The following is a 25,349-nucleotide window of genomic DNA, read 5'->3' as shown; positions in this document are numbered from 1 at the left end:
ATTTGCCATGGCGATGGAGCCCTTGGCGTCCCTGGTGCGAGCTGAAGACCGCCTCCATGAATGAGAGCGGCCCAATAGGGACACGGACAAGATTGCATTATACACGGACGATGTTCTTGCCTTGCTGTTCGATCCCGCCTCCTCCGTGCCCCAGTGTCTCCGGATCCTGTATGCCTTCAAGCAGGCCTAAGGATTGCGGCTAAACCCTGGGAAGTCTGTGTTGGTCCCCCTTCATCTCTCTAGAGAGTGCTTCCATTGGCAGTCTGCCATACCACTCCGGAGGCAGTCTTTTAAATATCTGGGGATTTGGATTACCCTTCTTCCAGAGCTGGGATGGTCGCTCAATGTGGCCCCGTTAGACAAGAAGCTGCCTCTGAAACCCCTGGGGAGGGTGGCCCTGTTTAAAATGATGATCCTCCCCAGGTTCCTTTACGTCTTACAGAATACTCCCTTCTGTTTCTCCAGGGCTTGGTTCAGGGAACTGGATAGTCTAATCTCCAAATTTCTCTGGAGAGGAGGACGGGCCTGAGTGGCTCTTCAGCATGCCAGATTCCCTCCTATGCTGGCGGCATGGCGATGACGCACCTGTACCTGTACTTCTTGGCGGTACGCCTACTAGTTGTCCGCGGCTGGTTCAATCGGGGCTGGTCAGACCCAGCCTAGAGGCTTGAATTGTGTGAGCTGGGGCTTACGAACATCCAAGCCATACTGTACGGGGAACCCATTCCGACCCGATTGCCTGATGTGACGCACTCTGCGTTGTTTGCCTGGTGGGCCTCGCTCCGCCACACCAGGTGGATGGGGAAGTTGACCCAATGTACTCCCCTGTGGCAGGGGGCTTGGCTTTGGGAGGTTAGTGGGTTGCGGGGGTTTAAAGATTGGGATCTTATTGGTATCTCCCAGCTAGGGGACGTACAGGCAAAGGGCCATATGTTGTCCTTCCAGGAGCTCCAAACTTGCTACTCCCTACACTCGTCCCAGTTTTATAAATATTTGCAGTTGAGACATGCCCTCCACAAACACATCACGGGCGACACGTGGCTCCTTGAATACAGCCCCACTGAGGCGCAGACGATGATGGGAGACTTAGGTTGGGGGAGGGTCTACCGTATTTACTGCACCCTAATTAACAACACCTCCACGTCCCTAGACAAATTGAGGGACCAATGGGTGGACTGGGTGGGCCCCCTTGACGAGGTAGACTGGCATGATGCCCTTATGGCCCCCAGAACAGTCACCTTCTCCGTCAAACTCAAGCTGATTCAGCTCTACTATTTACACGCTGCGTATCTCACTCCCCTGCGCATGCATCAAGTGGGTTTGTGCCCAGACACATCGCGTGCAAGATGTAACCATGCCACGGCTGACTTTCTCCACATGGAATGGTTGTGCCCCCGCTTGGGGCAGTTCTGGGGATCAATTGAAGAGGAGCTAGTGGAGGTATTGGGCTAGGAGGCTCGTCACGACCCGCGTCATTCCTTGCTGGGGCTCACTGGTGGGCTGGATGGGTCCAGGAATGACAAGCTGTTTTTTAACAACGCTATGATGGTGGCAAAGAGGGACATTGCGGTGGCCTGGATAAGCCCCGACCCTCCTAACCTAGAGCGGTGGTGAAGAGGGGTAGACTGGTGTGCAACCCAAGAAAAGGCCCTTTAAAACACCAAGGGGTGTGTCAAGAAATACTGTAAAGTGTGGAGCAAGTGGTTGGGGACTGTGGAGGGTCTTGACTAACCTGATTCCGAATTTCGTCTATGTTCTTTTATGGGGATCGTGATTGGGGGGTATAGTGCTTGTGTGAATGAATTCATACTGATTATTACCGTGTATTGGCTGAATTGTTTACAAGTTTTTAAAATCAATAAAATGTGCTTATCAAAAAAAATGCACACACACATGACACCTTTCTTTCACAGCTGCATCACAGGAGGATTCATGGTATGGGTCCACCTGGCATCAAAGAGAAAAGACAGTTTCTTTTTAAAGGCAATTTTATTTCAATAAATACAAACTCCAATATATTAAATAAGTTAAATACTATGTGTAGTTCACTGGACGCAAAAACTTCTGTCAGTGATTCTTGAAGCTCCTCTCGATTGGTGGCCGGCACCATCCAGTGAAGCCAATAGTTGTGGTTGTAACAATATGAGATCTCTGTCTCTGCAGTATTCTGTCACACGAGTCTGGTGAGATCTGACAGGACCAGACATCCTCAGAGTACCAAAATAAATAGAATTTATCATCAATATCGGTATCAGCATTACATTAAAATTAAATTAAAAGGACAGAGGGTAAAATATAATATTCAAGCAAAGAACGCAAACAGAATGCAACAGTATATATACATTGGATCTGTGCCCGTGCACCCTGAGGGGCGTGGAATGGAGGATCTGTCGCTGTACACATCATCAAGCACTGACTTTCAGGTCAATGCCTTGCTGGAGAGTGAAGGGTAGAAAACATCTGCCTATCAATCCAAATGAAGTATGATGACAAAAAAGTATTGTGAGCTGTCTATAAGAATGTCCGACTCCACTGAAGTCTGTAAGTCTGTTCTGGTAATGTCTTCCTTCGGCCCAGGCTCGACGCGGATATACGGCCTCGGATTGAGATGCTTCCATTTCCGGTTAATAAAGTGCAAATGGCAGCTGGCTCAGGTCTTGTGCGGATGCTGCTGTGGTCAGTAGAACAAGACTGGTCGTAGCTCGTGGGAGCCTCACACCTGCGCATTCTTCACGCTCTCGAACGTCTGCATGATGTGGGTGGTGGGGACGCAGCCCTCCCTCACGATGCTCAGGATCCCTGGAAAGGAAGAAGCATAACAGCATGAGATTGAGAGAGCTTGGACAGGTCTGAGGTCTGTGAGCAGCAGAGGGAGGGGAGGAGACAAGCATAATGAGCACAGTGGGGATTGGCCCCTCAGGAACCAGTGGGTGAAGGAGTACAGGTGGGGCCGCCCTCTCACATGGCATATACTGACAGGAGAAAGCATGGGGTCTGCGCCCTCAAGGAGACATTGAATGGCTGGGGCAGGGTGGGATATCATGGAAACAACAAACTGCTAAAACACAGACACAAAAACTTCCACGGCCAAAATATCTTCCACACAAAACTGTCTCCCTACAAAAATGTCGACCAGCAGTAAACTCACTATCAAGCACTTGGCCAATAAACTCAGATAGGAGATTGAATAGTAAGTTAACTCTGTATTCCTATGATTAGGATGTGAGTCTCACTGGAAGTAGGAACTTTTAACAGGTCGAATGCTCTTTAAAGAGACATTTGTGTATATTTGTGTACGTCAATATTTCATAAATCTGCGATTCCGACGTCTCTGTTTTCAGATGGGATCAGAATAAGAACCTTCAGTATCGCGTAACTCCGGCAGGGTGGGATTGTCCCCGAGAAAGAACGAGGAGTTGGGGGAATATAAAGATCCCACCTTGGGGATTTTGTCTTACTGAGGGAGGCTCTAGGTCCATGTGCTGACTAAGTCTGGGTGAATTTTTAATCACTATTCCTAAATTTGCCAAATTTGCGTTAGGAAATTTGCATAATTTCTTCATCAGTGCAGACGGCTTTGAGCATAAAATGTCTCCGTAAGAAACATTTTTGTCTAAGTCTTCTGCCAGTATCTAACGGGACTTTTTAATGTGCGGTATGTACTAACTACCATGAAATTTTCATGCAAACACATTTTACACCGTTCATGTAATTTAAATAAAATGTTTTATCTTCATACATCTGATCCATATATAAATGGAGAAAGAAGAGATAGCCATACATATCCTCACTTTCCAACCGTTCATGTAATTTTTGCAAAATTTTGTGAAACAAATTATGCAACATTTTACACCAATGGTGCAGACTAATGATAAAGAGAAAGGCTTGTTAATTTGAAAGTGGGGGTCAGGAGTCGGCACAGGTAGGAAACCTCCAGGGCATCCCTGCAAACTTAGACCAAGTGCTTGGAGTTTTCCTCAGGGGCTCAATAAAGTGCATCCTTTAGTTACGCATTCATTCTGGCCCCTTTCATGCTTCAGCTGTCCCTTCATTGTGGGCTTTGTAGGCCTGTCTGCCTTGGATACCAGGAATGCACTGGACCAGGACTGGTGTTTCCCAAATCTCATGGCAGGTGTTTGGTGGGTGGGGAGGGGTGGTGGGGAGCAGAGCACTCTGTTCACATCCATGGATGCTCCAGAGTCTAGTTTGGGAATAGCAGGGGGAGAGATGAAACAGAAACAAGCATTGGTTGAGACCCACCTTCGTCTATCCTCAGACAGTTCACCACCGTGGAGCCCACCATCTCGTAGGAGTCCCCATCACAAAGCACCCCCTCCAGCTTGTGTCGTAGACGCCTGGAACACAGAGAGGAAATACAAAATCACTAATTTAAAGTAATCGTCGACAAAGGCTCAGGTGCTGGGGATTGAGGGGAAGCCCCAGGCTGGCAAACATCTACCTGACCTCAACCTCAACTGGTCAAACACACCTGTGTTTAATGCGCCCACATATAGGCTTATGCCAAGCATCTCAAACACCCTTACATATGGCTGTGATATCACAAACACTGTTACCCCTTCCTTCACCTTTCAGTAGAACCAGTAAACCACCCACCATTCCGAACACCCCAAGTAACCGCTCAACGCTAGCCCAATCCTTATAAAAACAGAACTCATTCAAAGTAGCACATCACCCATCAATACTCCTACGCTTTTCCATTAACCTTTCAGAATCTTCAGCTCACCCCCCTCAGCAACCCTTGCCCCTGCCCTCAGCCCCTAGCAGCCATCTAGTAACTCTCAAACCCCAGGTACCATCTCATCCGCAGAAGGCCCCACTCACACCCTTTTCCTGAATCCAACCCCTGTTCTGAGTGTGTACTCACGAGATGACCATGTCATGGTGGGTGCTATCACACTCCCCGCTGGGATTGGCGGACGTGATGGCCAGAGGGCCGGTCATGTCGGTCAGGTGGGCAGAGATAGTGTGGTCCGGCACTCGGATCATGATGGAGTCTTTGGTGCCCACAATGTCATAAGCTGGTCCAACTCCTGCAGGAGGAGAAAATAACAAAATTAATCAGCAACATGCGAGGTGTGAGGGAGTGAGCATTTGTATTTGACTGTATTTATTTACTCTGCATCCTTAACTGAGGTGCTGTATTGCAATTCCACCAGATGCAGCCCTAACAACTAAAGCAGCATTTTCACCATAATGCCAGTGCCTTGGAGGGGCGGAGCCTCATGCCTAGAAGTACCTAAGAGGTGCTTCTGGCTCCGCCCTGCCCCAAAGCCCTCTCCTCCAATAGGAAGCTTGCTTGAGGCTGTTGCTGATGTCCTGTGGTATTTTCACACTCCTTAATGGCCGGGGCAGTTCAAAGCCTCCGAAGCGAGCTGGAAATCCACGGTTGAAGTGGTTTCCAGCGTGTTTCTCTGTCACCGTGTGATATCGGCTCCTCACCAGATGACCGTGTGAAGGGAGCCGATGTTGTGTGTCACATGGTGGCACCATTGGAGCTGGCAGGTCTGCAGATGACAGTGCTTAATTTGAGCTGATGTTAGAATGGTTTCGCTTCGGAACACCGACACTTAATTGAGGTCCTTGGAAACATGATTTCACTGGTTGTGCAGTGGACAGACATTTGTACATTTAGTATGAAAGAACTTGTGCTACTACGAAAGTATTACAAACTGTGAGAAACATGCACACATTGGTTTGTTCTGTCTTGACAGTCCAGCTGACGGCAAGACATATTGTTATAAATTCTTTACAATAGTCTCCAACCAGAAAGTATTTATCCCTCATGTCATCCTAATTTTATTGCTGTTTAGTGTATCAGCCTGCCTGCATTAAGGACTATTTTACAACAGCAAAGTGCATTGACTCATCACACAATAAATTATGTATCTCATGCATGCACAGAATACAAAAAACAACGCTTCTTTGTTTTGATTTGTCATTGCTGCAGAGTTCATTTAATGTTTTAGTCAGGACCTGTGCAAGAGTCACATATATTTATATGTTTACACAAACACACATACATACACTCTCAGACACACAATATATAATGGTGCACAGTCCAACTGTTTAAAGCAGGCATGCTCTGGTAAAGTCAATAGGGCTAGCTTTAAAGTGGTAATAAATGGAGTAAAGTAAAATCACAAATGCAGCTTGCTTGCATTAGTTCATTAATGTCGGACCTATTGGTGGTGCCAATGCTTGTTATTTCAATATCACTATTACGACAGAAAAGGTATTATTATTAAGCCACAAGAGACCTCTTCCAGACCCTGCCACACCCCAAGCATGGGCACTCTCTGTTGTTTCTCCCATTGGTGGTTTGGGCCAGGGAGGGCCAGGCTGTATCTTGGCTTCCATCGCGCCTCCTGCTGTACTATTCGCTGATGTAAGGCCGCCGGGCCAGGGGACTAACACAGGCCCCGGGAGCCTCTGCGGCGTAGGGGGGCCAAACACATCAGGGTCCCAAAAAGCTTTAGGTGGGCCCATTTAGCCAATAGCCAATGAATATCTGTGAGATATGGGAGACTAAGGGGCGCCTCTTTACACTCTGTAGGGGGCGACATCATTATGCGTTACGCCACTGCGCCTGGCTGGCCTGGCACTGGCATGGCCACATTTAGATTTAGAGTTGGAACTCCAGTCCAGACAGACAAGAGCCCCTGTGTTGTCTCATGGAAGAGAAGGAATCTGTCCCATCATGTTTTCAACTGAGTTCTGATTCAGTTTGTTTTTCATTACAAATGATGGACTACAAATACCAGAATTCAAAGTAAAACAGCATCTAAGAAGCTACACACACAAAGCAGGAAACGACTCAGCAACGATATATTGCTGCATAAATGTGGAATGATGGTTACTTGAAACAAAGGACACTATGCAATATATGTATTTGTGTTTATACAGAGCTGCACAGATCCAGCTGATGAACTGAAGAGCCTGAGACCTTACAAGAAAACCAGAAGTTAAAGCAAATACTTATATAAGAACCGTGTAAGGAGTGTGGTCTAAACAACCAACAGCTGCATGAGTTAGGGGCCTGTACACAGAATGGGGGGTCACTGGACCCTGATATGTACATGGAATGGGTACATGAGATGGGGGGTCGGTGGGGTTTAGGGGTGAATGTGCATGTAATACCTGCATGAGATTAGAATCTGTAGACATTAATGGGGTGACTGTACCCTGATATGTATATGCAATAGCTACATGCGATAGGGGTCTGTACACAGAATGGGGGTCACTGGACCCTGATATGCACATGCAATAACTAAATGAGATGTTGGACTGTACACAGAATGGGGGTCACTGGACCCTGATATGGACATGCAACAGTTACATGAGCTGGGAGTTTGTAGACAACAGGAGGGTGAATGTACATGCAATTCCTGCATGACAGGGGGTCTGAACACATTAAAGGGGTGACTGAACCCTGATATGTACATGCAATGCTTACATGAAAAGGGGGTTCTGTACGCATTGGGGGTGAATGTGCATGTAATACCTGCATGACAGAGGGTCTGAACACATTAAAGGGGTGACTGGACCCTGATATGTACATGCAATGCTAACATGAGAAGGGGGTGGTATGTACGCATTGGGGGTGAATGTGCATGTAATACCTGCATGAGATAGGGTCTATCCACATTAAAGGGGTGACTGGACTTTGATATGTGCATGCAATGGGTACATGAGAAGGGGTCTGTAGACATTGGGGCATGAATGGAGTGTAATACATTCAAACAATACCTACAACAGATGGGAGTATGTAGACATTGGGGGGTGAATGGAGTGACAGGTGGGTGTAATACCTGCCTGAGATGTGGGTCGGTACACATTGGGGGGGCGGGGGTGAATGAAGCATGATCTAGACAAGCAGCACTTATATGAAGTGGGCACACCCCTGAATGTCCCCAGGCACAACTTCTGGCATGTGTCGCCCTCACCCCTCTACCCTCCCCAGCCCACCCCTCTTTGGAGAAGGAAACAGACCATGCAGAAGAGGTCACACTCACCCATCCTCTTCAGCCACTCCCCCTTCTGGACAATGCAGCTGACACCCCCAGGGTAGACGCTCCCCATGAAGTCCCACAGCAGGGGGCTGAAGGGGGGTCTCACGGCCCGCAGCTGGTCCAGGTGGGAGATGCAGATACAGATGGGCTTCTCCAGGGGTCGGTCCTGCAGAGGATGGAAGAGAGGGGAGAAATGATTGGTTTAGAGAGAGAAGAGGGAGGTCATGACCTTCAGACATTCTGTGCAGGGTCACGTGATACCTAAAAATGAGCTTAGACCCAGTCACACCACCTCTGACAATAAACTAAATGTCTCTAGTGCTAGCCAACCGATTGTATAGGTTAAAAGCCTGTAGGACCTTTTAATGACCTTCAGCAGACAGACACTGGCCATAGAAGTCAGTGCAATGGCACCTGCAGAGAAGGTTAGTGTGTCTGAGAACGCAGACTCGCTGTGTGCTCTGGGGCATTAGCATCTTTCTTGGGCATGTGATAGATTCTAATTGGTCACTTCTGGCCCCGAAGCAGGATTCTCTCCTGAGGCCATGTGTGGGCTGAGCCCTCGGCTCCCTTAGAGAAGGTTAGTGAGTCTGAGAACGTAGACTCACTGTGTGCTCTGGGGCAATAGCATCTTTCTTGTGCATGTGATAGATTCTAATTGGTCACTTCTGGCCCCGAAGCAGGATTTTCTCCTGAGGCCATGAGTGGGCTGAGCCCTCGGCTGCCTTATCACCCCCATCCAGCACTCTCTGCACAGGATGATCTGATAACAAGTACCCTGGCTGCTTCCAATAATTAACTAAGTTTTGACACTGGAACTTTCTAGGCAGATATTACCATGGAAACCCTCACCTGCAGAATGGTTTTACCCTGACGTCTCCATGACAATATCTCTATATATACATACTCCAGGCTGGTATCACTATGGTAATCACACCCCTGCAGAATGGTTTCACCCTGACGTTTCCATGACAATGTCTCCGCCCACAGGGTGATTTCTAACTGTTCTGGTAAAAGGTGTTCTATTCTTCAATGACAGAGCATCTGTCTCGGACTCGGTAAATTCAGCTTCGAGTCCGCTCCTCGGTGCTCACCTTGATGGTGTAAATCTTCTGGATGGCCTCGGGGTGTTTGCAGGAGGCCGCCAGGGCGTAGACCGTGTCTGTGGGGACCCCGCACACCCCACCCTGGTCCAGCAGGGCGGCGATGGTCCTTAGACTGCCGGTACGATAGGAATCGGGGCACACGCAGGAGTCGGACGCCTCAACTTTCTCCTCTGACTTCGTTTCCTAAAAGTGCAAAGAGCAGACAAGGAGTGAGACAGCGCCACCTACAGCTGGCTTTGAGCAGCACATGCACATCACAGAGTTAGAGGACAGAGATGGACTTATATTTATTTGAAATACATATCGGAAAGAATAGTGATCGTAACATATTACATGCACTTATCACTGTACCTTGAAGAAAGAGGGTCCCATGGGAATTAGCTCCTTGCTGAAAATGCAGTTTCCAAGAGATGCCGCCGCTCCGTAGATACAGACGACACTGAAGACGGACAATACCGTGACTGAAAGTAACACAAAGAGGGGAAAATTAGACATAAAGTTCATAAAATCAACAAAAGAGACAACAAGTGTGCTGATCAAGTTAATGTTAAACCAACACAGGGGCTCCCTTCAGGAGGGATTTCAAGAAGGGAAATGACACCCAAGGCAATAAAATAAAACATAAGACGGATTACTTTTCACTCGCCTTCTGTCTGTACGAAATTAAGTGTGGTAAAACATTTAGACTGGTACAGGAACTCCTGTCTTGGTTTATACTTAATTATCCTGGTTCCTAGTGTTATTGGGCTCACCCCAACTCTTTGTATTATAAGTAGGTGATGTTAAGGCAGCAGTGGAGGGACAGGCACAGAAACTAAGACACGTGGAGGTCTGGCAGAGAACCAGACACATGTCAGGTTTGTGACTGACTCCATTCCAGCCCCCCTTGTGTTGTAGAGACCAACTCTAGCAGAGTCTGACACGTAACTGACTCTGTTCACCCCCACAGCCCTTCAGAAGCACAGGCTTGTCAGGCACACTCCAGTCCTTTCTACAGACCACTCCCCTTTAGCCCCAACCACATGGCAGGTGGACTCGGGATGGCACTTGATCGATATTGCCTGTTTATTAACCCTTTAGAGATCACTGACATGCATTAACACACAAGAGGAACCCACAGTGAAGGCGTCCACTTACTCTCGAGCGCGAGGGGCAGGCATTCCAAGGTGAAGAGCAGGAAACAGACCATCACCGCCTCCATCAGCAGCGCGAGCAGCACCAGCACCACGTTGGCATAGGCGACTGTGGAACAAGCAGAACAAGATGGGGTCAGAGGCCGGAAATGACATATTTCAGAGGGCAGCGGGGGTCGCAGTTGCTCAAGTCTTTAGATGAGGATGCTACGATGCCCCAGAACTGTCCATATGGACCATCGAGGGACAGACTCCGGCCCGGACGCACTGCAGCCGGAAGCAGCTGCTGTCTGTCAGGGCACCTGGGCCTCAAGGATTAAACAGAGGGATGACTGGACCTCGGGATCCGGAGAGACTTACCCAAGGACATCAGGAAGACATTGATGACCAGGAAGGTGACGGCACCAACAGTGAATGCACCATAACTGTCGACGTGGATATTCAGCAGGGGACCTGGAGAGGGAAGGAGGGGGGCAGAGGGTTAGTCATGGATGAAACACAACACAGGAAGGAGCTCTTCCTTCAAAGGCAGGAGAGGGCTAGGAGCAGAGACAAGGGATGGAGAGGACCATATACTGTCAACAACTCGATCATCTAACAGCCAATCATGGGGCTGGATGTTGACTTTTGATGATGTGCAAAACTGTATCTTCCACCCCACCCTGAACAGGTGCGCCCCGATTTGGTGACACACACTTCCCTGAGCTCCTTATCCCAGTATAAGGTGTTTTCTCGCATGAGTCAGAAGACAAGCGAAAATTAAATTCTGGTAAATATGCCCCCGGGTACAAGAAAGGACCAGTTATTTGAACAATGATATTCATGCCTTTTAGTTCTTCCCACACCTGGATTATCAACAATAGTTTATCAATAATTTATCCAGACCCATTAATAGTTCCATAAGTCATTAGTCCCCTCCTAGTGGCCACCTCCTCTTCAACCCTTTGCCCCCCACCTGGCAGCCATCACATATGACCCCTCCCAGGTACTTCATCAGGTCACACGGGCCCCCCAGACAGACAAAGAACTGCATGTGATGTCATCAAGAAACTACCTGCATGCATGGCTGCTCCAAATGAAACCAATAACCAGAAATATACATCCCCCCACTGCCCCTACTGGTGTGCCTGAGGATCTAAACCACTCAGAAGCTTCATGACACTGGATTCCTAGGACTTTTGTGAATACATTTTACACATTGTAAAGATTAAGAGATCATAAGTTACCTGCGAGTCGTAGCCACGCCCATGTGGCCCATACAGCAGCGTAAAAGAATGGTAGGACCGACCCAAATCTTCGCCCTCTCTGGACCACGATCCTGCAGACGTACAACTGGAAGAGAGCGCCAGGGATCAGCACCCAAGGGATGGAGAGGTGGGCTCTGGTGGGGTCACTGAGGGACCCCTGGATGGCAGAGAGTGATGCCAGGCCATTGCAGAAGAAGAAGAGGGCATCAGGGAGCAGGCATCTGCTGGAGCTGACCTCCTGGCCCTCCTTAGACCTGCTGGTGACGCGCTTCAGGCTCAGCAGCAAGTCCTGGAGCGTAGCCGATGACATCACTTGGGGTCCAGGAGAGATCAGCGACTTATCAGCGATGGAGTTAATGAGGCTGGCAAAAGTGGCGTAGAGGGAGGTGGCGGTGTAGATGCTGCAGACCACTCCGAAGAAGATATGGGATCCCAGGAGTGGAATCTGGTGGATGGTGGAGACCGTTAGGAGGAGGAAGCATGAATTCTGCAGCACCTCCAGGAGGTCTCTGTTGAGGGACATCAGGCAGAGGATGCAAGCGGCGACCAGAAAGAACCAGCCCCCCACCATGCCCGCTCGGCTCTTGTCCACATTGTCCCCCGTGAGGAGCACCGTGAGGATGAACTCTTCCCAGGACATCAGCAGCCAGAAGAGGCTGTGGAGCCCAAGCTTGGTGGTGTGGTAGACGTCTTCCCTCAAGTAACTGTAGTAGCTGGCGCAGAGCTGGGACAGCGCATTGATGCTGACCCAGATGGCGCCAATGTAGAAGGTCTTCATGTACCCAAAGCAATAAAAGGCAAAGATGAGCGAGGCCACCGCGTCGGCGATGTGTCCCAAGGCCATGGGTTCCGCGTACTTGGAGTTCTTCTTGGTCTCTTCCCCGATGCCACTGGAAGAGGTGCTGTTGGCCGAGCCCAGAAGCAAGACGCTGAACAAGGGGTTCCCGAAGCCCGGAAGGACGTACCTCTGGGTCAGGCCCTTCAGGAGCAGGGCAGTGGCGCCATAGAAACCAATCAACACAATGAGCAGCTCCAGGGTCCCCGAGACCACCAGCGCCCACTGTCCGAAGAGCCCCACCGCCTCGAAGACCAGCGTGAGGGTGATGGCGCCAAACACGAAGGGCATGACGTAGTTAACGGTGGCCGAGCAGAAGGAGAGGATGAAGGCGACTACGGTGTATGCCACCAGCCCTGCTACTGCGCTCTCAGCGACCGGAAGTGGGGAGGCGGCCATGATGGTCTGGCTGCTAGAAATGTTCAGGGTTTGTGTGGTGTTGTGGATGGTGGGGTACGCGCCCAGGACGACACGTGTAGCCCCGTAGCTGCTCCAGAGGGCGGCGAATGCCACAAAGGCGGTGCTCCCAAGGTGATCATACTTCCGGAAGCACAGGAAGCCTGCAATGAGCTGTGTCAGTCCTCCAATCAGGATGAGATGGACCCCTGCAAGAGATAACACAGGCATTGAGCAACACGTGTGTTTGTGTGTGAGTGTGCAAGTGTGTACCCCCTCCCTCCAAGTGTCCTATGCATGTTATCCCAGCGCCACCTGTAACTCTTTGTGTGATCTTTGGCTTCCACACTCACCTGCCAGGATGTTCTCCACCCCTTCAGCGTTCACTTTGGTGTGGAAGGAAAAGAAGTTCTGTAGGGCCACCAGGAAGGCGCTGATGACGTTGGCGAGGAAGCCCATGACGGATGGTTCACTGTAGTACACAGAGGCGAAGCCTTCCATGGTGAGTGGCAGACCTGGGGAGGGGTGAGAGGGCAAAAGATAAGAAATTAGCCACAGGTGAGAGGGAACAAGAGGTGAGATTGCGACAGGAGGTGAGAGGGGTAGGGGGTAAGAGTGAGATGCAAGACGGGTAGCTGGGTGGGTAAGACCCAGATTAAATTGGTACACAAGGTTAGATGGGGAAGAGGGGGTGAGACAGAAGGCAGAGGCCTAATATCAGACAGAGGGGAGATGGGAACAGGGTATGAGAGTAGGACAGTGGGTGAGATAGAAGACATATGTGAGAGTGGGACAGTGGGTGAGATGTGAACAGGGTATGAGAGTAGGACAGCGGGTGAGATGGAAGAGACATGAGTGGGACAGTGTGTGAGATCGAAGACAATTGTGAGAGTGGGACAGTGGGCAAAATTCGATCCAGAATTGAGATAGGAGCCGGGGAGGGACAGGAAGTAAAATGAGAACAGCCAGTGCAAGGGATGCAGGGGATGAGATGGGGTGGGCAGTGTTAAACTAAGACTAGGACAGGAGGTAAAATGGAGTTTAGAGGTGAGAACAGGAGCTGAAATTTGGTGAAAGTTCACGAGGTGACAACGAGTTAAGAAGTTAAATGTGAACCAGAGGTGAGAGCCACAGAGAGACGGGCAGGTGGAGATGGGACAGGTGTACAGTGAGAGCGGGGCAGGCTGGAAAGATCAGAGTAGAGCACTGTGAAGGGACAGGCGTGGACAGGCCGTTCACACTGAAAGGTACAGGCGTGGACAGGTTGTTCACAAGAGGAAAGTATCAGAGGGACAGAAAGTTTGTACATACCGAGGGACGGGAGCTCTGTTTTCCGTCACGGGCCGCGCCTCCGTTTTCTTTGAGGGACCCTTGGGTGATGGTCTGTTCTATCTCTCCTCTGTAAATGGCTGCTCTGGTGAGGGTCGGTTCTGTCTCTCCTCTGTGAGGGCTGCTCTGGTGAGGGTCGGTGCTGTCTCTCCTCTGTGAGGGCTGCTCTGGTGAGGGTCGGTGCTGTCTCTCCTCTGAGGGCTGCTCTGGTGAGGGTCGGTGCTGTCTCTCCTCTGTAAGGGCTGCTCTGGTGAGGGTCGGTTCTGTCTCTCCTCTGAGGGCTGCTCTGGTGAGGGTCGGTGCTGTCTCTCCTCTGAGGGCTGCTTTGGTGAGGGCCGCTGCTGTCTCTCCTCTGTGAGGGCTGCTCTGGTGAGGGTCGGTGCTGTCTCTACTGAGGGCTGCTCTGGTGAGGGTCGGTGCTGTCTCTCCCCTGTGAGGGCTGCTCTGGTGAGGGTCGGTGCTGTCTCTCCTCTGTGAGGGTTGCTCTGGTGAGGGTCGGTGCTGTCTCTCCTCTGTGAGTGCTGTTCTGGTGAGGATCGCTGCTGTCTCTCGTCTGTGAGGGTCGCTGCTGTCTCTCTTCTGTGAGGGCTGCTCTGGTAAGGGTCGGTGCTGTCTCTCCTCTGAGGGCTGCTCTGGTGAGGGTCGCTGCTGTCTCTCCTCTGAGGGCTGCTCTGGTGAGGGTCGGTGCTGTCTCTCTGTGGGTTTCTCTGGTGATGGTCGTCTGGCTTCCTGTGTCCGAGGGTCTCTCTTTGAGGGTCTGGTCTGGAAAGACGCCCTGTGCCGACCGGTCCTATTTCTGGGGTGTCTCTGTGAGGGCGGCCAGCTGCTCCTCTTCTGCCTGTTCTCGGCTCCGGCAGGTTTTATACACAATCTGAGGTGGGAGGGGCTGGTGGGGGGTAGCCCTGCAAGGTGAGTGGAATTTCCCCCTCGTCGCTCTCCCTCCTCCACCCGTCACCTCAACCTGTCCGTCACCCGAGCCCCTCCCACTCCAGGGGGCTCAAGAATGACCCGTATCTTTTATTTATCTTGATACAAAGTTTAAAATTCAGAGATTTCTATTCCCAGGGCACAGGTCACCGAAGACAGAGTGAACTGTAATAAAAACAGAATAAACACACGAAGGTAGAGCTCGAGAGACGAATTAATATTTAGTTTGTAAAATATATATTTAGAAGTTATTTTTTCGTAATAATGGTGATGATGGTTATTAATATTATTATATTCAAGGCTGATCTGGGCGACGAGACGCAGTTCCCATACGGACAAAGTCTGCGCGTATATTAGCCCCTCACGCGCTGCCGCGAGCAGGGATTTCCTCTTGCACGTGCTGCCGCGAGCAGGGGTTTCCTCTTGCACGCGCTGCCGCGAGCAGGGGTTTCCTCGTGAATACTCTTGGCAGTGACGTAAAGAAGTGAGTCTGATTGTGAGAGGGGTGAAAGAGAAGGTGGCTCATCGGTTCTCAAGAAGCGCCCAGTGGTGACTTCACGGCTCAAGCAGTGACCCACGCCCAGAATCAGTCTTGGTCATTATCATGGTGATGGCACCAGGGCTGGGGTGTTGTGCTGAGCCCTACGCCCTGATCACTCATTCACAAGGGGGTCATTGTGGTGACTTAAGGGTGCAGTGAGTCCTCCCCAGGGTCAACCTTGTACAATGAAATCAGAGTGGCTGTACCGGGAGTGCAGAGAGCGATACAGGGCACAGTGCCTGGGGCACACATTCACGAGGAGCTTCACGTGGTGGCATCAGGTGTGTGGGAAGTGTTGCCCAGGTATCTCTTTCACACGCAGCTCACTCAAATAAGATCACTGTGGGTGTCCCCCCTTTCAATTCTGTATCTCCTGATTTTATCACAAATATGCATACATTTTTACAGTAAAAAATGTCACCCCTTTCTTAGTGTTCCTGTGAGGTGAGATCTCAGAAGCAGAGGGGCGCAGAGGGGAAGAGCGGGTCTCTCTGGGAATTCCCCATAACTTTCAGCTCCCCTTGGGAAGTTCCATCTCTTCTGATGGCGGAGGGGCGTCGGTCGAAGTAGCACGGGACTGACATCTCGGCCCCGCAGGGGACCACTACTCAAGGCCTTTGTTTCGGGACAGAAAAGACTCCGTCAATTAGCATAACACATCTTCATTTAAATATTTGAAGAGCGCGGGCACGTCATTGCTGACGTCAGTGCGCTTACATATCTGGTAACGTATAATTACAAGCCAGATAGACTGCATAAAGATAAGGAAAGCCAAAGCGATATTTGAAAGAGTACCTCCTTCCGCGTGTCATAGAGGGCAGCCCCCCCCCCTTTAAACACAGCTCACCCCCTTCTTCCCCCTCTCCTCCTACCTGCAGGTTCAGAGGGGGCTTTGAGTAAAAACTGAGAGCACCTCTGTCCAGTCAGAGACTGTCTGAGATATTCAAGGACATAAGAGACTTTGTATTTATTTTTTGCAGTCTTTGGCGCGAGCTTGGGCCAAGGATATTATAACCATTTACTCAGGGCACAAGTTCGGGGTACACCCGGGTGGACGGCGTACTCCCAACATTTTCACAGGGTGGACGCCGTCCACCCTACCAAGAAGTTGGGCCCCACTGGAAAATATGCTGAATTCTTCCCAGTGAGATTTACAAACACAGGGACACATTGAGCAGCGCCTGCATGTTTATTTATTTGATTTCTTTATTTGAGGTTTTACAGCGTGCAAACGTGACCCGTTAGGGTATCAGAGCGCTTTACAGGGATCACTTACATACAGGTTAGGCACAGGCAAAGCACAAGGGTGGAGAATAGGGAATTGACTACATTAGGACAAAGCCAGAGTTATATACAAAACCAATACAGTGTCATAATGGGCAGAGCGAGAAGTCAGCGATAACAAGGGAAAACCAGCACTTGTATAAGAGGGGAGATATGACAGCAAAAAGGCAGAGAGACCCAGCAGAACGTTTGAAGGAGTGAGAATTGGTAAACGGAAAGGGCCAATCAGTATGGGAAATTATGCACAGAAACAAAAGCCATAACAAAAAGCGGTATGTGTGACAAGGAGAGTTATTGGAGGAGGTGGTGTAATAATTTAAATATCACAATCTTTTCTTGCAAAGCACTATGGGTAGAGGAAGTTTACACTGACAAAAGGCAACCTTGTTTAATGTGTAACTTACAAAAGTGAGAATATTCTGCCTAAATCAGAGGGTATCTCTGTACACTCGAAATGTGCTTTAATGTACCCATGATAGACCCGTTAAACGTAGATATGAGGGCTTAAGATCTGATGTCACTTCTTATGATGCCACTTCCCGGAATGTAATTGTAACTGCATTTATATAGCGCTTACTACCCCAGACGAGGCGTCCAAGTGCTTTTTCGGCGAGTACCACGCAACTCCAGGACCCATAGAGGATTAGTGTTGAATTAGTATAGTGAAGCATGAAAGTAATTTTAAGTGGTGGTTAGGTTAGTCAGTTATTTGGATTCAGAAGGATAACAGAAGGGTAGTCGGAAGGATAGCAGAAGGATATGTCACACGTGATGTCACACGCCGTGATGTCACGCACCATGATGTCACTTGCATACTGATTAACTAGGTGAGTCTTCCCACTTCTTTTTTTAGGACTTGTGCCCTGGCTTTTCAAGAGCACCAGGTTACATTATATAAGGACAGTTTAGTTTTGCTCTTTTGTGTTTCTAGGCACGGGAAGGTCAAGTGGTTTGCCTAGAATCACAGGGTGGTGAATAGACGCTGGGATCCAAACCTAGTTCACCAGTCTCAAAGTCGACAGCTGGGGCGGTGTTAGGCCACATCTTCTCAGTACTTCAGGAGCAGACGAGTAGTACACAAATTAAACTCTAACATGGGTTACAGGTGGGAAGTGTTTCACTTTTTACACAGACTGCAGTGCTGAGCCGTGTGTCATGCGTGTCCTGTATATATGACATGTGTAGTTTGTCATTGTCACAATCAGAGCCAGGGCTGCGGTGGTCACAGTGAATAAATAGCTAATGTCTTAGATCTGCGCTTTCTTCTGAAAACGACTTGGGCCCCTCACCATTTGCTGAGTCAGAGCGTGTGTACTGTCACATGTTTGCAGAAAGAGGAAAAAACTAAATTTGCAGTTTTTCTCTTATGAGTCCTGTCCATCTTGGAAGCCCTGACGTCATTCTCAGTGTCTCTGAAACCTGTATCCAGAAGTCTCATGCGGAGACTGTAAATGTCCAACCGATGCATTCTGGGCCTCATTTACAATATTTTGCTGTAGGGCAGCGTTGCAAGCCTTCCTGCTGCACTGCCCTAAGGCGAAAGAAAACGGCAGGAATGCACCCTATCCATCAGCTACGGTGCATTCCTGTCCTCTTTCCCGATGCTTGAGCTCAATTGGTTGCCACGCGCCAACACAGGCACCCTTGCACCAACCATGGTCACAGGCACCCTTGCACCAACCATGGTCACAGGCGCCCTTGCACCAACCATGGTCACAGGCGCCCTTGCACCAACCATGGTCACAAGCGCCCTTGCACCAACCATGGTCACAGGCACCCTTTCACCAACCATGGTCACAGGCACCCTTGCACCAACCATGGTCACAGGCACCCTTGCACCAACCATGGTCACAGGCGCCCTTGCACCAACCATGGTCACAGGCAACCTTGCACCAACCATGGTGCAAGGGTGTCTGCGTTTTGCAGTTTATTTTTTTGAAAAAGTATTGGCATCTAGGGAACTCAGTCACTGCATCACCTAAGGTAATCGCACATGTAAGACTGCATAGACATTGCTGACCTTAAATGCCCAGCTACCAGATGGTCATACATGAAGCATTTAGAAACACACAAAATGAGAGGCAAATGAAAAACACAAAGTTGCATCCAAATTTCTTGCTGAAGTATTCAATGAGTCAGTTTATGCTTCATATTTCCTTTTATTTATTTTCTTTCTTACCAAAGTCAGAAAAACATAAGCAGCCAACACGTTTCGCCCAACACATGGACTTCTTCAGGGCAGTGTGATTCTAGCAAGAGTAGTGCAGTGGTTAATTGACAGTGCCCTAACAGAGTTTTACATCGTTCGTTCCATGCTCATTTGCTCAACCCTGGAAGCTACAAAAAGTCAGCAAATCTTGGGTGTCCATGAAATCATGATTCCTTCAGAGTGATCCTTGTTTCTAGTAAAGCTAACATTTAAAGCAATATACCATGTTTGGCAAGGCAGTCCGACCTTCCGCATTCATGTCCAAGCGCAGGAAACATAAATATATTAAATATATAGCATGATCCCGACCCGAAGGTATTGGAGGGCTTACATGAGCACCAGTTACATTACACAAGGACAGATTCATTTTTTTTGCAGACACAGGGAGATTAAGTGTTTTGCCCAGAATCACGGGATGCTGAGCCGATGATGAGATTCTAACTTGGCTGGCAGATCTGGCCATTAGGCCACATCCTCTTCTTTGTGGTAATGATTGTTTTTGTGCAGAAACGAACACCTTCCTGCACAAAAACAATCAATTGAGGCACTTTTCTCCTTCTACGTCTGCTGCTGTACATAGAAAGAGGAAAAAACAAAGGCGAAACAAATTTATTCCTCTTCGTTGTGCCTCCCCTATGTAGCATTTTGATAAATTCCCAGGTTTACAGAACATTATAAATCTGGGAATGTGTCATATGCCATGGGTGTTACATGGGAAAACCCACCTTAATGCCCATAGCACGCCTCTCCATCACAGTGGGAGGCAACGCAGCAACTTTTTATTTTAGCTTTATATAGTACAAACTAGACCCAAAGGTATCAGAGTGCTTTACATGAGCACCAGTTGCGTTACAAACAGACACATTCATTTTTGTTAGGCACAGGGAGATTAAGTGATTTGCCCAGAATCACAGTATGTTGAGTGTCCCTGCCGAGACTTGAGCACAGTTCTCCAGCTTTGAGGTCGATCACTCTGGCCGTTAGGCCACATCCTCTCCATTTGTGCTGCGTTGCCTCACACCACATCTACAAGGCCATGAAAAGCCACGCAGGAAGACTTTACATGGCCTTGTAGGTATGGCACTGCAATGTGCACCACCAGAGCATCATTAAAAGTAATGTTCCAGGGGGAGGAGCCAAGCTGGCGTCCAAGATGGCTGCCTTGGTTCCCGGTTCCGTCGACCTCCTTCTCCTCCCACAAGATCCTGCTACTTATCCTGCGCCTATGTCATGCACACGCATAGATGAGACGAAACGATGCCCGACCGTGTGATCCCTAGTGATCTACCAGCTTTGAGGAAGGGGAAATGTCGACATAAAGATTGCGGCCTGTACCAGATTTGGAACCGGGGTCTTGAGTAATGGAGAGGCCGGAGGCGAGTTGAACAACATCGGCCATGAGAGATCGAGAAGTACTGGTCGATTCGGAAGTAAGCGGAGATTTGCTGATTTCAATGGTAGACCTCTAATCCGAACAGTAGCAACAGTGGAGCAAGGTAATACCACTCTGACTGTCCTGAAGTGCTTTTCCTAACGATCCCGATAGTGGACGGTACAGAGACTGACTGCAACTTAGCTCGACCGGAACAAATGTATCTCGGAGACAGCCTGAGGTATCCCGGACCTCAGCGAGTCCGATCGTTGGCCGTTAAATAGCAGTGATCCGAAGATCTTGCCTCTGGACGCAGATTAATATAAATGGACGCAACGCATGACATGGCGCCCGTAAGCGATTCGAGTGACACCCTGACCCGTTCCACCGAAGAGACTGAAGAGGCCCGAATGAATGTTCCAGAATTAAATATACTGTCCGAAGGGTCTCCGGAAGAGACGAGGACTGTCAATACCGTGTGCGGCGATACGGGACTGACGCTGGGAGATGTAATGGCGGCTGTTGTTGGACTTCACTTCTCCATGAGCCTGAGAATGCTAGCTCTTGATACTAAATTGGAGAATATCGTGCCTGGGATTGGGCTACAAAGTGCGGACCCCGTTAAATCGAAAGTTGAAATGAAAGTCCCAGACCTCAATTTAGCTTTATTAATAGATTTCGGGAATTCCGTGGAACAAAAGGTGCGGGAGAATGTGGACAGCGAGTTATCTGGCAAATGTGTGCAAATGTGGCTTTTTCAAATCTCCCAGACTCTGTGCCATTCATTCAACAGAAACATCTGGAATTCCTGTTGGGAAAGTGGAACTGTAGAGTGAAAGGGGTCCAACATGCTTTGCTATTTCCAGCTGGCCTCCGCGCGGAACTTAACAAACAAGTACTGTATTCTGACTCTACTGAAGTTGCGGTGGACGGGCTGGGAAGTCTTTGTGCTCCTGATCGGACAGGCCAAGGCTGAGAAATATACGATTATTTTATGACATTTGTGACTCGGTGGTGGTACGGGACTTCATCCTTTTATAATTAATATGCGGGAGGGGAGGCGGGCGAATGATGATCCCCCTTAATTTGTATATCTTCATGTTTGATATTAGATCCGTTAGCAGAGGGGAAGCTGAACTGTGGGGGGTGGGTCGGGGGTCTGTACCAAGGTCCTCCTCCATTTTCTAATATTTAGAATAGTTAGTTTTGTTTTGGGGCGACAGGCACACTGGTAGTTGGGGTCGTGCGAAAGCTACATGCAGGGGTGCAGGGTGGGGGGATCGGGTTTACGTTAGTGTAGTTTATTTTATGTTATGGCGTGTATATTTTTTGTCGTTTATCCTCATTATGTCTTCGTATCTAGGGGCAATATAGCTTTCTTATCCTGTTTTGCTGGGTGGCGGGGTCTGAGAGCCGTAGCGTATCAAATGTATTCTAATTGTAAGCAGTCAACTATTGTCGAGTGACCTTGGCGTCGGTGTCTCAGTAACCTCCCACACCGTCTTCCAGAAATCCTGATATCTGAAATTGTTTGCTGACTATTGAAACTGAATGTGATGTCCCTGATACACCTTTGTTTCATTCTGTTTTTTATATATAAATAAAAAGAAATATATTAAAAAAAGTAACGTTCCAGTGACGCAGGGAACTTGTAATTGAGGCCCTCGATTGTAAGAAAGGTAATTCACATGTCGCAGCAGCCAACCAAAATGATTCATTTGGGGTGTATGAAGGTGCTCTTTATGAGGGTCCCATGGGACCACTGGTAGAAACACATACCCCTGACCCCATCCCATTCTGCCTGCATTTCTTTCTACAGTCCACCTGGCCCCATCCTAGACTCTAGGAACCCCACAAGTCTGACGTGTACCATATTCAAGTATTTATTACACCTGTACCCCAGATTTAGAGGTTGGATGGCCAAGATCACCTCTCTGGCAGCAGGAAAGTCACTACATTTACTTTCACATACCCACTGCCTCTGGAAAATGTATAATTCATAATGCATCTCACATACCTTTTTCCATGACATCGACTCCTAGTGAGGCTGCATGTCATCAAACAGGTTCTAGTTAGTTTTACGCTCTATGGGGCTTTGGTAAGTCTGCGCTTCGATGTATACCTAAGGCGCTCGCTCACCTTCCTCAGTGAGCTGACAGGAAGTCATGTTCCTACTTATGAGCAAGTTCTTGTATGTGCATATATTGAGACAAATGCACAGCTTTTTAATATCAATAACTTTGAATTGGTTTTATCAAACGTTTTTAGGTGCCACGCAGGTAACGTCCAACGTCCCAGGACGTCAACAATTTGAAAGCACTCGTGTTTCTAGTGAGTCACTAGATCCATCCCTGTGGTCACACCATCTTGCCTCAGAGCGAAAAGAGGGTTCCAACACAATTTTAATGATTTTATTCTTTAGTGTTTTTATTCTTCACACTTTTTGTTATTCAATCATTAAATCTTATTTCATCTTTACTTATTTGATTTTCATGTATGTAACATTCGACATTGTTAATAATACATCCAATGCATTTCGGGCCTTTGTTTCAGCCCTTCATCAGGGAATAACACTAAAACAATAAGAAAAATAAACAATAGGAAAAATGAATACTACGCAAAATAAATATCCTGTCTGAATTATTTCATCATGTACGGTTATTATGTCTCGTGAAAATCAATGATACAGATATGCAGTTATAATGTGGTCATATGTGATTATCAACCTACACATGTGAACCTTAATGCCCGTGAGTTGGAAAAAATGTATGTGGCGAATCGCGCTTCACTCACATGTCTGTTCCTATCTCGTGAACGTCTGTATCCATTATACAAGCTATAAAGAAAAACGCGAACAATCAAACCTCACCGCAAAGTTCTATCTTGGCGTTATATGATATCTACTAATTTAGTAATCCTCCACTTCGATATACACTAACCTTATCTGTACAGTCTGTATGACTTCCTGAATGTCTACGGCATCAATCCGTCTGTTTTGAACGCCAACAGCGTCTACCGGATTTATTTGTCATTCCGCCATTGAATTTCAAAAAGTTCCGATCATGTGACTTAATGGAGCTAAACGAAAGACTCTCGTCTCCATCAGGTGTTTAATATGTCAGTGTATCTTTCCGTATCGCATAATGAGTCATGCGTACAGAACTGCAATTAATCAAAAAAATTAGTAAGGATAATTATGAGTTTCAGATAATTCAGTTCTATTGGAACAAAATTCCAAATAAAAAAAAGCAACCAGGAAAACGACACTATAGGATAGATTCGAACCCTCAGTGTTATACCTTGGAAAACATCAAATGTCGTGTATGTTAGTGTGTGGAGCTATTGGAAAAGTATATGATATCTGGCAATATTCATACAGGTATTTCAAAATTATAATGAAACAGTCATAGTAAAAATCACAGTTTATATGTAAAGAAAATAAATATATTGCAATTACTACTATATTGGTCATGGAACATTTCACAAGTCTTCATAGGTAACATGACAGTTCAATACGGTCATTGAGACCATTTGGTGGATGGGAAGACAATTTTTGAATTCAGTAATTCTCCCTTTTTAGGAGATGCTTGGAATTGTCTCTTCCTTCCACTTTCTCAGCAGTTTCTAGTATTATGAATTTCAGTTGAGAAATGTTATGTTTTTCTTCCATGAAGTGAACAGCGATTGAAGATTTCATATTTTAGTCCGTATGTTAGATTTGTGCTCGTTGAGTCCAATTTTTATACGTCTCTCAGTTTTCCCAATGTATAATTTTCTGTAGGGACATTTTAGTGCATAAATGACATTGGCTGTGTCACAGGTACCATTTACCTTTAGTTTTATTTCAAATCATTTCCTTGGATGATTGATCTTGTTTCCCTTAATTATACTGTTGCAGTTTCCACAGTTAAGGCAAGCTTTAGTTCCTTTGAATATTTCCGTCTTTGGTGGTTTGCGTTGCAACATCTCTCCTAAGTTGCGGGCTCTTGTATATGCAAATAGTGGTGGATTTTCAAGTGCTTTATGGTTCTAGATTTAGTATGCTCCAATGTTTTGAAATTATTTTTCTGAATTTGGTGCTGGCTGTGGAGAATTTAGAGATTACTACCATCCTGGTTTGTTCCTTTTTGTTTGTTGTTTTTAGTAGTTCTTGTCTTTTTATTGTATCTATTCTTTTTCTTGACTCATCAATTATATTTTCAGAATAACCTCTCCTCTTAAATCTAGTAGACATTTCGTTTAGTCTCAGTTGCATGTTCTTTTCTTCTGACACTATTCGTTTTACTCTTGCCATTTGAGAAATCGGGAGATATTTTTTCAAGTTGGGTTCATGAAAACTGGAAAAGTCTAACATGTTATTTCTATCCGTACTTTTGATGTGTAAGTCTGTTTCAAAACCTTTGTTGGTAATTGATACTTTTACATCTAAAAAGGTGACTGATGTTTTTGAGATGTCCCATTTGTGTTGTATGCGGTCATCTATATTGTTGAATTCAGTGAGAGCAGTTTGTAATTCTTCTTGAGAGCTTTTCCATACGATGAATATATTATCTATATATCTGATTAGCAATTTAAGGTTGTTTTCCCATTTCGTTTTGGTAAAAATATGAGTTTCTTCATAGTCCTGCATGAAAATGTTTGCGTATACCGGGGCTGCTGAATTGTCCATCGCCATTCCTACCAGTTGTTGATAGCACGTTTCTTTGTATCAAAAATAACTTTGATATAATGTGAATATCATTAATTACATTAAAAACGTTTGAAATTGAAGCTCCAAGTCGGTGTTAAGTAGGGCTTTTCCACTGCTTCTAAGCCTGGGTCCATTCAATGTTCTGTTCCAGAGGATAAGTGGGTAATTTACCTCGAGGAGAACTATGGCAATTGGCCAAGGAGGGAGGCAATACAACCATCTAGTTGGCCAGGAGTGATGGAAGAAGTAA

General features: G+C 47.5%; 1 protein-coding gene across 1 annotated transcript; it reads right to left on the bottom strand.

Annotated features, from left to right (window-relative positions):
- Window positions 1–1,979: 1,979 nt before the first annotated feature.
- Window positions 1,980–13,248, bottom strand: LOC147689179 (uncharacterized). The gene is made up of 10 exons (XM_086940017.1): window positions 13,101–13,248; window positions 11,496–12,956; window positions 10,630–10,722; window positions 10,274–10,378; window positions 9,488–9,597; window positions 9,125–9,319; window positions 8,034–8,196; window positions 4,886–5,051; window positions 4,261–4,355; window positions 1,980–2,799 (listed from the first exon to the last, which is right to left on the bottom strand). Exons 1-10 carry the CDS (start codon window positions 13,246–13,248, stop codon window positions 2,714–2,716), a joined length of 2,622 nt encoding a protein of 873 aa, XP_086796143.1. The 3' UTR covers window positions 1,980–2,713.
- Window positions 13,249–25,349: the final 12,101 nt, after the last annotated feature.

Source organism: Lissotriton vulgaris, chromosome 10 (genome assembly GCF_964263255.1).
Source record: "Lissotriton vulgaris chromosome 10, aLisVul1.2, whole genome shotgun sequence".
In the NCBI taxonomy this organism is placed as follows: domain Eukaryota; kingdom Metazoa; phylum Chordata; class Amphibia; order Caudata; family Salamandridae; genus Lissotriton; species Lissotriton vulgaris.
Note: the sequence above shows the minus strand (reverse complement) of the source record. Positions and strands in the feature narration are given on the sequence as shown.